The 13,568-nt window shown below is 40.2% G+C and overlaps 1 protein-coding gene across 13 annotated transcripts in view; it reads right to left on the minus strand.

Annotated features, from left to right (window-relative positions):
• LOC104042243 (ATP binding cassette subfamily C member 1 (ABCC1 blood group)) overlaps positions 1–13,568 on the minus strand; it is a 62,444-nt gene that overhangs the window by 23,799 nt on the left and 25,077 nt on the right. For 7 of the 13 annotated variants that reach the window (XM_064461812.1, XM_064461811.1, XM_064461815.1 and 4 more), the window contains 11 exons: positions 13,224–13,355; positions 11,996–12,223; positions 11,134–11,311; positions 10,225–10,386; positions 8,707–8,799; positions 7,135–7,338; positions 4,471–4,617; positions 4,052–4,139; positions 2,505–2,574; positions 1,504–1,630; positions 160–336 (listed from right to left, as the gene is read on the minus strand). In XM_064461812.1, the coding sequence (XP_064317882.1) occupies positions 160–336; positions 1,504–1,630; positions 2,505–2,574; positions 4,052–4,139; positions 4,471–4,617; positions 7,135–7,338; positions 8,707–8,799; positions 10,225–10,386; positions 11,134–11,311; positions 11,996–12,223; positions 13,224–13,355 (1,606 nt within the window). The other 6 variants (XM_064461816.1, XM_064461817.1, XM_064461818.1 and 3 more) reach the window with 6 other exon arrangements.

The following is a 13,568-nucleotide window of genomic DNA, read 5'->3' on the forward strand; positions in this document are numbered from 1 at the left end:
AGGAAAAGAAATATACTGTTCAAATCTGCCTCTTATTCTAGAGGATTCCTACTCTGAATGTTTTAAATTCAACACAACTTTAAGATAAAGTAGAATAGAAGTTATATGGCCTTAACTACAAGCAATAGCACTACTATGGTAGAGTGGGTATTTAAATACCTTTTCTCCTATTTCTGTTTTGTCTCCTGTAGGAAGAATCTCTATATCAGGCAGCAGTGCACAAGCCTCAATCACACGCTCGTACCGGCTCTCATTCATCTCCCTTCCAAAGATAATGTTATCTTCCAGAGTTGCATTTTGGACCCAGGCTTGCTGAGGAACATAGGCTACTGAGCCCTGCAAGAAAAATAAAGTTCCTTATTCAGTACTTTAGACTAAATGTCTACACACAAAGTCAAAGCACAGCAGGGCTTTGTGAAGCAGGCAGTGCTAATCAACTCACAAATTGCCCATGGTCATTTCAAAACTGCACAAAGTAGTTCTTGGGCTACCGCCTCCTCCAAAATGTTATTTTTATAATCCTCTCTACAAATGAACGTAACAAAGTGTGCTGGTGGAAAATAAAGGACTTCAAACAAAATATGATTGTCTAACATAAACTGGGAGGAAACATTTGTTTAGAGAATGTTTGCACAATTACTGGATGTCAAAAGTCATTAGTTCTTTCATATAGTTATAAATCATGTTCTGTATAAAACAATTTAATCTGGAATGCAAGTGCTTCACAAATGCATCCCTGCCAAGAGATTTCTGCAGAAAGCAGGGGAAGTAGTTTTTATATAAAGTCACTTCAAACGAAGAGATTGAGTTACTGCAAAGTATTTTGCTTTGAAGACTAGTTCTGCCTTCTCTTTCTGCACAAATAATCAGTGATTCAGATCTCACCTACTTTATTTTCCCACAGTTTTGGAGGTAACCAAATGTGCATTCTTTTAAATGCAACACATTTGTTTTGCTCTTAATTATTTTCCCATACATTATAACAGCAGCAAAATCCAAAACAAGGACTTTACTTATTTATTTACTTACTTCCAGGTAATTTTTCCTTTGTGAACTCTGTGCAACTCAGTCTACAAAAGCCCAAACTGCGACAGCAGCTTTTCCCATGTTTGGGTATCTGGGTGTACCCTCTCTCCTTGTAATTCTCTGATGTCTAAGAAGGTATGAACCAATACTGCTTTTCCTTAGGCTGGAGTATGTATAATAGGGTCTCCCTGCCTCATAACTGGCTGCCAACAAGAATCAGAATACTTATCTTTGAGACCTCCATCGTTCTATCTATTTGGCTAAACCTGAAACCAACAGATTTAGAAGTTGTTGGGTCAAGGCTTAGCAGGCTACACAGGGTGCAGGCTAAGGCATACACATGGCTCATCAGGAAATCAGGCTAAAAAATGCATACATTTGAAAGGCTCTCTCTTGCCCTCTTCACACCACTTGGAAATCTACAATTCCTCTGGCAATAACCACAAATAGCTGAACATATCTTCAGACACACCACACCTTGACAACCACGTAGCCTTCCTTTTTGTCCATCTCTCCCAGTAGCGCGGACAGCAATGAAGACTTTCCACAGCCAACTTGACCAACAACAGCTACCAAGGAGCCTTCAGGAACGGTGAAACTAATGCTGAAATAAAGTGCACATAATTCAGCCTTACTTGCTGGCACATCCCAGTAGCCCATATAAAGCCAGATGTGACGCAAACACTCACTGCAAATTCTGACACAGCACAGAAACTTTAACTGTTTGAAAATGCAAACCTCTCAATTCAGAAAGCACCCAGCTCTTTTTATGCTTTGGACATAGCATCTTAATATGTAACTAGTCAACAGGGGAAGAAAAAAGGAAAAAAGGTACTGTGACACAACCTGTCCAATATTTCTCTCAAATGTTCTGTGAACACAAACATAAATATCAATAGATGCTTCCCAAACTGCATCCTTGTCCCCAAAAATATGCAATTTAAGGCCCAAGAAAGAGCAGCCAAAATTAAGGACAGGTATGGGGCACAGGGAAGACATGGCTTGTAGCTGCATCACCCCAGTTACTTTGTTAGCCATACCATGTGCAAGGTTCTTCACTGGTTTTTCTCCAGCACAGGAATCAAGGATGCCTACAGTTCAGCAAGAATGAGATTTTAAAAGGAAGACTCCAAGGACACATGCAAACATGAGGGACTAGGGATAATTACAAGGGCTGTATCCTGTAGATGGAGCTCATCCCATCTGCAGCACACAGCAAGAGCTTGAAATCTGAGGCTTTCTCTCCTCCCATCAGACCTCTTGCAACTCCCCTTTATGCATTCCGTACATACAGCATACTTTTGTAAATTCCTCTAGTTCATTAAGCCCCTGGTTTAAAATAAAGATATAGAACAAATGTTTGTTCTCCTGTTCCTTTAAGGCAACAAACTCTTCTGCATATAGATTTTATAATGCAAATACAGATCGTTTATGATGCAGCAAGATTATGGAGTGGAAGGAAGTGTCCTAATTCCTACCTGTTCAGCAAAGGAGGATCACTTTTGGCCCAGCTAAACGTGGCATTCTTTACAACAATGCTTCCTTCAGCTGACAAACGGAAAAATCATATTTGTAAAAGTTGCAGTGCAAGTAGCTAAACTGTACGTTCTGGATCACGCCACAGAAGTCAATTTAAGCACACATAGGCAGAGATATAAAGCTACATTTCCAGGAGAACAACAACCCATTGCTTACCAAAAGCTTGTCTTGATAAATTCAGTAAAAGCAGAACACATCAGATTCTGAGGTTACACTTATTCAGTAACCAAGAGGTACATGAATGTCACCTATACAAAGATCCTGGCTTACTCAGCTGCATCCTCCTTTATCCAGCAGCTCCACTGCAGCACTGCAAAGTCAGTTCAAGAAACTAGCAGCCTCAATCTGACTTGTGCTTCAATGGAAGCATCAGCTAATCTGCCAATTCCATGTGTGAAGCCAAGTTACTATGAGAGAGATAGGGCAAAATATAAAGTACCAAATAACTTTAACAAAAAATACTGTTCAGTGAAATGTTGCATGGTACTGGCATCTGTAGATTTTTACAGCAACAACTCAAAATATACCACTCCTAACTCAACCAAGTGTGCAATAAATACTTAGCCTAGGTAAATATTTTCATTAGTATGCAAGTACAACCAGTTATGGATAAAAAAGAAAAAACTCACACTAAAGATTTGTGAGCAATGTATTCATGATTATGTATTGTCATGTCATGGTCATGTTTTCAGCTGAGAAAGGGGAGGAGATATTCCCAAAAGGAAGATGGAGACAGGAAAACCAAAAATAAATAGATAAATAAAATACCTCAAATGACGGCTTATGGGAAAGCCAAGTCACTAAAATGATATATAGAGCTCAGCTAACCACATGACAGGGAGTGATGGGGATTTCAGCATCTTTGTAAAAAGGAAGTAAGAAAAATCATTTAAAGGTGACTGACGTAGTTAAAGTCATGTTTTGTTTTGCAAGAAAAAGGGCATTAGTTTTTCAGCAAATTTGCCTTCATGCTTATCTACCTCCTAAACAGCTCTATATAACCAGCCCAGCAACACTGGATACAGTGGAAGCAACGCTGGGAGCAATGCTCTGCGCAAAACAAAGTAGAGGCATTTGCCAGAACCGGGACTTATCCTTTCTCCTTCAAGGGTGCTGAAGTGTTACATGATTGTTCTTCTCCAAAATGCTGGGGTTTGGCACAGCATTAATTATCATTCTGTTAACTGCCTACAAATTTAAATGGCTACACTTAAAACAGGCTATCTAGTACTTTTTTAAGTGACCATCTGTACCTGGATATTCTGTAGTTCGGATGCAGGAGTTGGGCAGAAGAAAGAAGTTACCTGAGAAGGTGGTAGAAACTTCATATAATTTTCATTTTACAAACTCCCTTCTCTGCTTTCTGGCCAAAATTTATCAGTGAAATCCACCAAAATGCAGTAAATTTGTTGCAGAAAGGAAAAGAAACACTGCAAAGCCACCCAAAACCTGCACACACTGATTTTCAACAGGAAAAAAACCTCACCCTCTGCGATGGGACCCCGGATTATGCTGTCTGGATCTAACTCTTCGTGAGACAGGAACACCCTAAGGCGCTTCAAGGAGACGCTGGCCTGCATGGGAAAGGGATGCAAAACTACCTTATACCCTGCTCTTTATAGTTGAGAGCTTGTTCCTTTGCACCACATGTACATTACATTATTATTATGCAATCCTAATCCTTCCTTAAATCCATTGCATAATTTCTTGGATAGTCAAACTCACATTTCCCAAACCACAAGAAATATGGTTGCTTCTATAGCACTTTACACATAGGAAATGCAAAACCCCCTTTCTGAGGTGGCCGAATTTCATCAGTGGACATTCTCTAAGCACAGGAGTATGATCTTTCCACCCAGTGACTACTTCTCTGCAGAAACACCCTGTTAATGACTGAAGTCTTACTTCTACTATGTTGCTGATAACCATAGGAAGCATGTTCAATGGAAACCTGAGGATGTTGAATAATGCTAGGGAAACAAATGCCTTCTGAGCATCCAAGATGTTGTTCTTGTCTATTGTGACGTACACAGCAAACGTGGACAAGGCAACCTAAAACAGAATGTAATGGTTACAGTTAGGGTAACATTTTTTAAAGCTGATAACTCACAATTCACACAGTCTGACAAATGCAATCAGAGGTCTACAAGTCAAAGAAAGAGTAATGTTCCGGTAACTTCCTTGGTCCTGATAAGCTTTTTGCAAAACATTTGATTTAAATCTGCTGTTGTAAAAAGAAGTTGATGGCTCCTATTGGAAAGGTGTCAAGTGCTCACTTTCTTCACATAGCAAGGGCGAAACCACAAATGTCCCAGTCTATTTGTGGTCACATTGCAGGAGACAGGAAGGAGAGGAACGATCCCTGGTTTTCTTGCTGCTCTTTTTCGGTTTTAAGGCACTCCCCATGGTACCACATACTGGATCAGTAACACATATAGACAGAAAAGTTAGAAACACCCCAATGCTAACACTTTTTATATTTTGTAGAGACTACCAAGACCCTAGATATCCAAGTACAGCCCACCTTATCACAAATTGTTCTCCAAGAAACGTGAAATGTTACTGCGTTACAAAGATGAAGCCTTCTAGTACCTAAACAGTTCACAACAGAAAAGCTTAAGATCCATGCTGAACAAGGAAATGCCGTTGAACCATTGTTACCACTCATAAGGTATTAAAATATTTCAAAAAAATCCATATACTTATTTACATTAAAAAACATATGTTTATTAAATTATGGTGAAATTGAAGTAAGCTAAGTAAAAAGAAATGGTGGCTTTTAGGTCTATTCCCTTCACAGTGTTTTCTTCCATCGTAACAACACTCAACATTCGTACCTCAGTATATCACAAGATCCAGCAACTTCTTCCTACAGACTGCCACTTAAAACAAGAAATCAGGGTAGGCTAACCTTTGGTGTTCACCCTCCCACAAGACTTGAAACAATTAGCTCAAATGCCTAAGGAATACTCTCATCTAAGCACAGCATCCACTGAAGACATTAGTATTTCTGTTAAAAATCTGACTGCTGTGAAGACATGTATTGTTCCTCATACAGCAGCTGACTCAGCTGTGACTGGTACAGTAGCTTGTTTGTACAATCCTTAGTTTGGACAACCATATCCCAGGGAAAAAGCCCTCCCACAGAGATCAAAACTAAGACAGGGTCCAAAGGATAACCTCACAAGCAGCATGTCTGCACTCTTCTGTTACCAGCAATTAAGTCTGATGTACACCCTTATCAGCACACACAGCAGTAGGGGAAGTACTGGAAAATGAATAGTTTCCTGACACCATTATTAAACAATGTTTTAAAGAGCCCTGGCCATGGAAACCAGAAAAGGCGTAGAGGAAATAAGAGTTTTGCATGTCAAAAGCGCCTTCACATAGGCACTTGCAATAATTCTTTAATCAGAATTTCAGAAGAACATATATGAAAATAAAAATCTGAGAAACAGGATGCTAAACAGCAGCCTTGCAGTGATAGCTAAGCGGCAAACCCCGAAGGTGTAGGACCATTGCCATGTATTCACAATGTCTGCTGAAACAGAGCTGCTCATTAGGTGAATTTGTCTTCTCAGACTCCACAGAACAGCATTAAGGAGTCCACCTGCAGAGTTTTATTTAGAAACTTCATTTAATAATGTATTTATATTAAAACCATCTCAGACTTCTTTTAGAAAAGCATTCACTTAAGAATGCAGCTGATGCTTCCTACCCAGGGAACTGCTTCTTCTGCCTTTCATCATGCCCAAAACATAATGTAAACACTAAAATTGTTTGTGGGGAAGGAATCTGAGACGGGAAAGTACACTTAAACACCTTCAACTGGAACAGTGCATATTTCATCCTAATGTAGTCATGGCTTTTATTTGCTTCTGCAGACAAGAGCAACAGCCTCTTGTTCTAATAGGATCTGAAGCAATTTTGGTGTGATCTCACCCTCCTCTCCCTTTTATTAGTGTAAATGTAAGATAGCCACAAACACAGTGGGGATGTTTCACATGTCAAGAATATTTTTTTTAAAATAAGAATTTGAAGCAATGGCTTTTACCTCTCCACATTGTTCTTAAACAGATGCTGAGAGAACCCAGGCCAGAGGTACACCTGGTGCACAATGTCCCATTTGATCAAGGACTCTTATCTAAGGACCTGCTGCTCTCAGAAAGATGCTGAAACGAGGGAAATTTTGCTCTGTCAGCCACAGCTACCACCTGGAGGATACCGTGCACACCAGTAACCTCTTCTAATTCTGACAATCCATTTAAGTCTTAGGTTCCTCAAATACACCACCAAGATACAGAGGGATGCAGAAGAGGTTTTTATTTTTAAATACTTCAGCCATTAACTTCTAGAATACAGCCATCTTGGATGTTACCAAGTTTCAGAGAAAACAGTAGTGTCTTTTCATAGAGAAGCAGAGACATAAGTGTTCAAATTCCCACCTGAGTGGAGAGCATTCTGATTCTTCCATTCATTAAAAAACAAGACCAAAACAAGTTCTCAAGCATTGCCGTGGAAAGCATGATGCCAAAAAGGAGAGCAGACCTCTAGATTTGTTTCACTTACCAAAAAAGGAGCACAAACCCACGTGAAGGTTGCCATTGCAGCAAGGTAAGCAGATTTTTTCAGGACTTTGAGTTCTTTCTGTCTGATCTCTAATACCTTCTCTCTGAAGGCTAATTCCCAAGCATAAAGTTTCAGAACTTTAATCCCATTGAGAATTTCATTCATCAGCTTAATTCTGTTGTCTTTGCTCTTCATTTGAGCCACCTAAACACAACATTGCAAAAAATAATTAGCAGAGCACAATACTTGGCAGAGCCACAAAGTTCTGAGCTTTGTATTTTGCAATGGCAAAATTTACCTCATTATCATCAAAAGCCTACCAGCTTCCCAAGCAGGAAATCTGAGATGCTATCTGAACAAACAAATATGCAGAATTAACAAAATATTTTAAACCAATTAAAAAAATGCTTCATGCAACTAAAAACCCAAACCAAGATCAAAACAATTGTGGGCACTGGTTTCAGTGGGATCAACCCTGCATCAGGGAGCCCTGGGACTCAGGTTCCTCCTAGGTACAATATGCAGTTAAAAAATAAGCCACTATAATTAAGCTTCAGTGATTTGCAGTTTGCATCTAACCTTAGACCAAACTTGGTTTTGCTTCATTTTCAGCACTATCAATGGCTTTCTGGTAGAAAGCAAAGAGCTTTCCATTCAGCCATAAGAACAAAGTCCATTCCCATCTTCATAAAATCTTTTAATGAGGGCAATGCAAAGCTGAAATGATGTTCTGACTCAGCACTAGGCAGAGTCAGTAGACTGCACCAGCACGGCTATCGCCAGTGACAGTGTGGCTGTGACAAGCTAGATATCCCCTACTTCTCCCACATAGGAACCAAATGCTGTGGCATATTTTGACAAACATCTAGAGCTAAGAGGTTCCATTTAAATAAATTAATCTCCTCTGACATTCGGTTAATTCAGTTAGTAGTGAAGTCTGTACCAGAAAGCACATGGTGGGGCTGTTGGAAGCAGTTTTTTGCAATAGAAAACATGAGTTTGAGGCTATGTTTACTTATGTGTTCTCTCTGTAACCAACGGACACCCTCCAAATAAATATCAACTAGGGATCAAGAACAGCCAACAACTATGACTTCTCCACCCTCATCCCTCCAGAGAAAAAGGAAAAAGAAAACGCACCCAAAAACCAAGAACAAGCCTCACATACACACCCCCAACACTGCAACCACCATCTTGGAAATGTGAATATTTCACTCATTAAGGTTCAATAGGCAGACAGTAGTTTACATTTGCACTTTAGTTCTTAGGCAGCAAGTTAAAAACTACACTAATTCCAATCCAGTCACCAAGCATTTCATGAAGCTAGCTAACCTGCTACTGTGGTCTTACCTACTGCAAAATTTTTAGATTGTTATATATAGATACGCTGTAAGACTGAAAAATAGGTGAGTGTGTTTTTTCTGCACATACAACACCTCCAACCTTTCTTTCCCTTCTCTTTTTTTAAGGGATAAATGGGGGGGGGGATTTAAAAGGACAAGCTTCAGGAACAAGTCAAAGAACAGAATGTGTTTCTTAAAAGCACTCTGTCCCATATATAAAGGTTCTAACCTGATAGGTTTTTGTCTTCATTGCCATCACAGCGTTTATCGGAACCAGAAGGATCATGACAGCCACACCTGCCAGCACTGAAGGACCTAAATTCTGAAAGGCACTTAATTGTAAACATTTATTCAAACTCATTTTTAAAAATATTTGGGTCAAACCACTGCATATGCTACATAATGATCTAAATAAATAGCTACATGCTATATATATACACACACACACACATATATACGTATGTACATATACACCCACACAGAGATCTTTTAACGCTTTCCAGTTTCAGTTTTTGCTAGTTTGTCTGTTCTTCCGAGGTAGAGACCCTATCAGGGACTAGAAACTCATCTCAACATTGTTGGCAGGCAAGTTTCACTACTAAAGGCTGATCACTACGGCAGCTGAATGGAACAGTTTAATCACCAAGGTCAACCTGGCAGGAATGTGTGCCCTGTTATCTCGGAGTAGTCGTCCTCCGCGCATACGCCCGGGCCCAAGGCCAACTGGCAACACATGGGGGGGGGAAGTGTCAGACCCTCCAGAACTTTCAAGCACCTTCTAGCAACAGTACTGGGCATGTGCCCCACTGCCAAGCGGGAGGCAGGGGTATGCAGAACAGTTACTGACTGTGCAAGAGAGCAACCTTATAAAAGGGGAAACCAGCAGAGACGACGAGGGGAGTGTTCTGGAACATCTTCCCCTCCACCGGCTCCAAAGATGCATCAGACGCCCAGACTCCCCGCCTGGACCAGATGGACTGACGCAGATCCGTGGTGATAGCCGTCACAACAGTCCCACTCCCTCCCTCCCTCCCTCTCGTTCCCTTTTTCACCTTTTTTTTTTCCTCTTTCTTTGCTTTTCTCTCTTGTATCTATTTCTGGCCAAATAAAGTGAGTTGGCACTTTACTCCGTTTTGAGTCTTAAGTCTATTTCTGAGAATGTAAAAGGAACCTAGACACTATAACACATTGGAGTTAATCAGAAGTTAAGCCCAGCCGCCCCCAACCTCCCAGAATCATCTGAGGTCAGTTGGAAAGCAAGGCAGTTTAACCTCTGCCAAACTGTTCAACCCAACAGTGGCTCACAACAGACCCATGCAGGGAGTGACTACCTTCTTGGGGAATTTCATTACCTTTCTGACTGACAGTGAGAATCAGGAAGAGTCAGCCTGGTGACTGACTGGACTAGAAATTGCAAACACCTTATACGGTGACTCTCAGAGTGCAGAACTAAGACAACTTTAAATCAAGTGACAAGTGAGATACTATAGCTGGTGCAGTCCCTCAAAAGACAGTTCCTCCCACCTGCATCCTCCCAACATGCACTCAAGATGTGCAAATTAAGAACCTCCTGCCTTCCTTCTTGACAGCAACAACAAAAGCAGCTCTCAATGGCTTCTAAACAAACAGCATTTTCTCCACACTGTTGTAAACCCCCCAGTGGTCTGAACAACAGCTGTCTGTAGTCATGACCATAGGAAGCAGCATGCTGCCAAAGGCAAAACAGGAAACACCACACAATACTCACCTGCCACAGTAAGTATAGTGCTAATATCACCTGGAGAGGTGCAGACCAAATCATGTTTATATAGGTAGCCAAGTCCATGAATCTCTGAGCATCCACTGACATTAGATTCACAATCTCACCCACAGTAGAAGTCTTTCTAGCAGAATTTGTGATAACAAGTGCCTAGGTGCAGATTAAAAATAAAAAACAATTTTAAGGCAACATGGAGAAAGACTTAGTAATTTGCATTTTCTCCACAGAATTCAATTGCTTTACAGAGCTCCATCTTTAAAATTACAAGCAATCATTTTCGTGCTTCATATTCTGTTTAACCTGCACATCTTACAAAATGCAAGTTGTATAGTTTGAAGCAAGCAGCTGGGTTTCAACTAACAGAATGAAAGACAACAAGCAGTCTTTGGTGTTAGGGTTGGTTGGTGGTTTTATTGATCGGGGTGGGTGGGTGAGTGGGTGGGTATTGTTGGCTTGTTTTGTTTTTTAATGTAAGAAGCAGAACCTTCACGTCTCGCCATACATTTTTCTCACACAGAGCAATCAGTCCAAAGCTTTCTAAAATGTACCAGCTTATTCCAAGATGAGATGGCACTGCTGCTAAGTCCCAAATGAAGCTGTAAATGTAGATGCATCTCAATTTCTGCACAAACTGAAGCAGTTTCACACCCCTAGTCTAAATGAGACAAGGTTTCCTGTTTGGTAGTGGGAAGAAAAAGGTGCCTAAACTTTAACTAGTAAATTAGAAAACTGCACTATCTTAAAGGCTTTTATTTATATATTAGATACTCTCTCATGTCTATGAAGAGTTAGGAATCCACCTACCAGAGTCTCCAAACTACTTGAATTATTCAGGCTTAAGCGATGCATTTGCCCAGTCACTGAGAGGTATTGTCATATATTTTAAGAAACACCTACCTTTCGATAAATGACACCAACAATAGCTGTTTTGAGCCTCATTCCAGTTACAAAGCAGATATGAAAATACTGATGAAGAATCAGTGTCTGAAGACAGGCACAAACAAACAGCAGCCCTGTGTAAAAGTAGCCTTGCCAGTTTGGGGCAGCTTTGTTGTTTACAAAGTTGATTAGCAATCTGTGGAGAGAAGAATTAGTCCTCTTGACCAAATGAGCAAATCAAAATGAAGTGTCAGGGTTACCACCTCAGATTACTCCAAATATTACATGGGTCGTGCAAGCACCCAAAGTACCAAACTTAGATAAATCACTTAAGCAAACACCTTCGAAACTGGAGATCATTTTATGCTAGCGCATATCACTCCCTCCTCCTTATAGTGTACTAATTTAATACATAAAGTATCACATACCTGACATGTACAGCATTCCCTTGGTCCTACACTAAAAAGCCTCATACTCCCTCCAGCTGAAATACAATCACTTACAGTTGTTTTACTTCTTCTCACCTTAAAGCAATACAACCACTCCCACCCCCTTAGCTCTCTGTTGCTTCACATACTGTGACTTGTACTCCCACAATCATAACAGGTTAGAATTAAATAAACTCTCCTGCTATCGTAGATTAAGTTCCTGCCTGGCCTTCGTAGTGTTGGAAAGGAACATAAAAAGTCAAACATTTAGTGCATGATGTTATCATTTGAAAACCAATGGACCAGAATCTTCTGCGTGCATGGTCTCTAACTTGCATGACAACTCTTCCCCATTGAACCAGCTGAAGGCAAAGCAGCTTGGTGAATGAAATACCAGTGTGTTTTAATTTCTGTCCACGTACTTTTAATAAAATAAAGTATATAGGTCTTACTTCAGAATTTCCGGGCCTGCAAACATCAAGAGATCATGTGCAGCTTTAAACAGGAAGCTCATGAGAAAATATGGTCCAAAGGTTTTATATAACACCTTGAATAAAGATGCTTCAGAGCTCTTCTGAGATGGTTTTATAATCAAAGCTTCAGCCTCTTCTGTCACATCACCATTTGAGTCACTTGATTTTTGCTGCTTTTTGGGCGAGTATACCATATTTAATGGTTGCCTGAAATAAGCATAAGTATATAATGTAGCCTTTATTTAAGCATAAAGCCAACTGGAAAAATGCACAGTATACAAATGAGATGTTTATGAGCTGTTTATTGCCATTCTTAATAGTTTAACTGGGTTTTACTGTCAAACTTTTTTTTAATCATACAACCATAGCTAAATGAATTGGCCATTCAGAAAAGGTCTTCTCTGTAAGGACAGGTAACATTCTTCTTGAATCTCTCCTATAGGTCTGCCCTGGGCAATGAAGAATAGGGCCATAACCTGTGTTAAACTTAGAGAGCAAAGGACATTATTATTCTAGAACCCAATATGCTGAATTTTCATCAAAATCAAGGCCTCACTGTACCAGAGTTAACAGATTGCAGTCAGATGTATGCTAAGTCATCCCCAATGGACCGAACAAACTAGTTTCATACACCTGGCTTTTGCCAAAACTACATAATTCTAAACTTCTGAGGACAAGCTGTATGTAAAAATACACTAAGCAAGCAAGCATTCTTCCATCAATGAAAAGGTACTTCTATTTGTTGCAGTAAAGGATGATGAAAGTAGGATGGAAACTGCAGGCATGCAGTCCTTCTGATTTTAGTCATCTGGCTTAAATGCCCAGGCTCCCCATAGAGTCAAAGGAAAGAAATAAGCTTCTTGCTTTTACACCCTGAATTGCCTTCCTGAGGCTTCACTAACTATAGAGGGAGCCCAAGCTCCTAAATTACGTGACTGAAGTTTGACTGCATGAAAACATTCCCTCCCCAGGGAAAAAACACACATTAAAGGTAACAACAATCAGCTTTGGATCGTGAAAGACTAAGGGAAAATTGATGCAGCTTTTCATAAAGACAACACACAACATCCTGCTTGGTTCCTGTTCTGTATGCACTTAAGGACAAATACAGAGATGCCGCTTGGGCCTAACAAAAGCAGGCTTGATAACAGATGATAAACATTCTACACATCTTGGAAGAACTGCCAGCTAGCATGACTGAACTTACCTCTTGGTCTTTGCCCACTCTTTTGCCCAGTTTCTAGCCAAACCTGGCACTATCTCCTCTGATTTGTCCTCTTTATTTAATGACCACAGATCCTTGGCTTCCAAAGGTCTCCGATAACCCTGAACCATCAACCTGTATTAGAAAGAATCAGCACTATATATTTAAGAACACTAGATATACATATATGTATATGTGTGTGTGTATGTGCCATAATACAGTGGTCCTTACACCCAGCCCCAAAACAGAGCCAGGTCTCCTCAAAAGTGCGTGCAAAGCACCTATAGCAACACAGGTCCAGATACCAAAACATATATCCTCCTGTCTTTACTGTGAGAATTAGACACC

This window comes from Phalacrocorax carbo, chromosome 10, assembly GCF_963921805.1.
Source record: "Phalacrocorax carbo chromosome 10, bPhaCar2.1, whole genome shotgun sequence".
Lineage (NCBI taxonomy): Eukaryota > Metazoa > Chordata > Aves > Suliformes > Phalacrocoracidae > Phalacrocorax > Phalacrocorax carbo.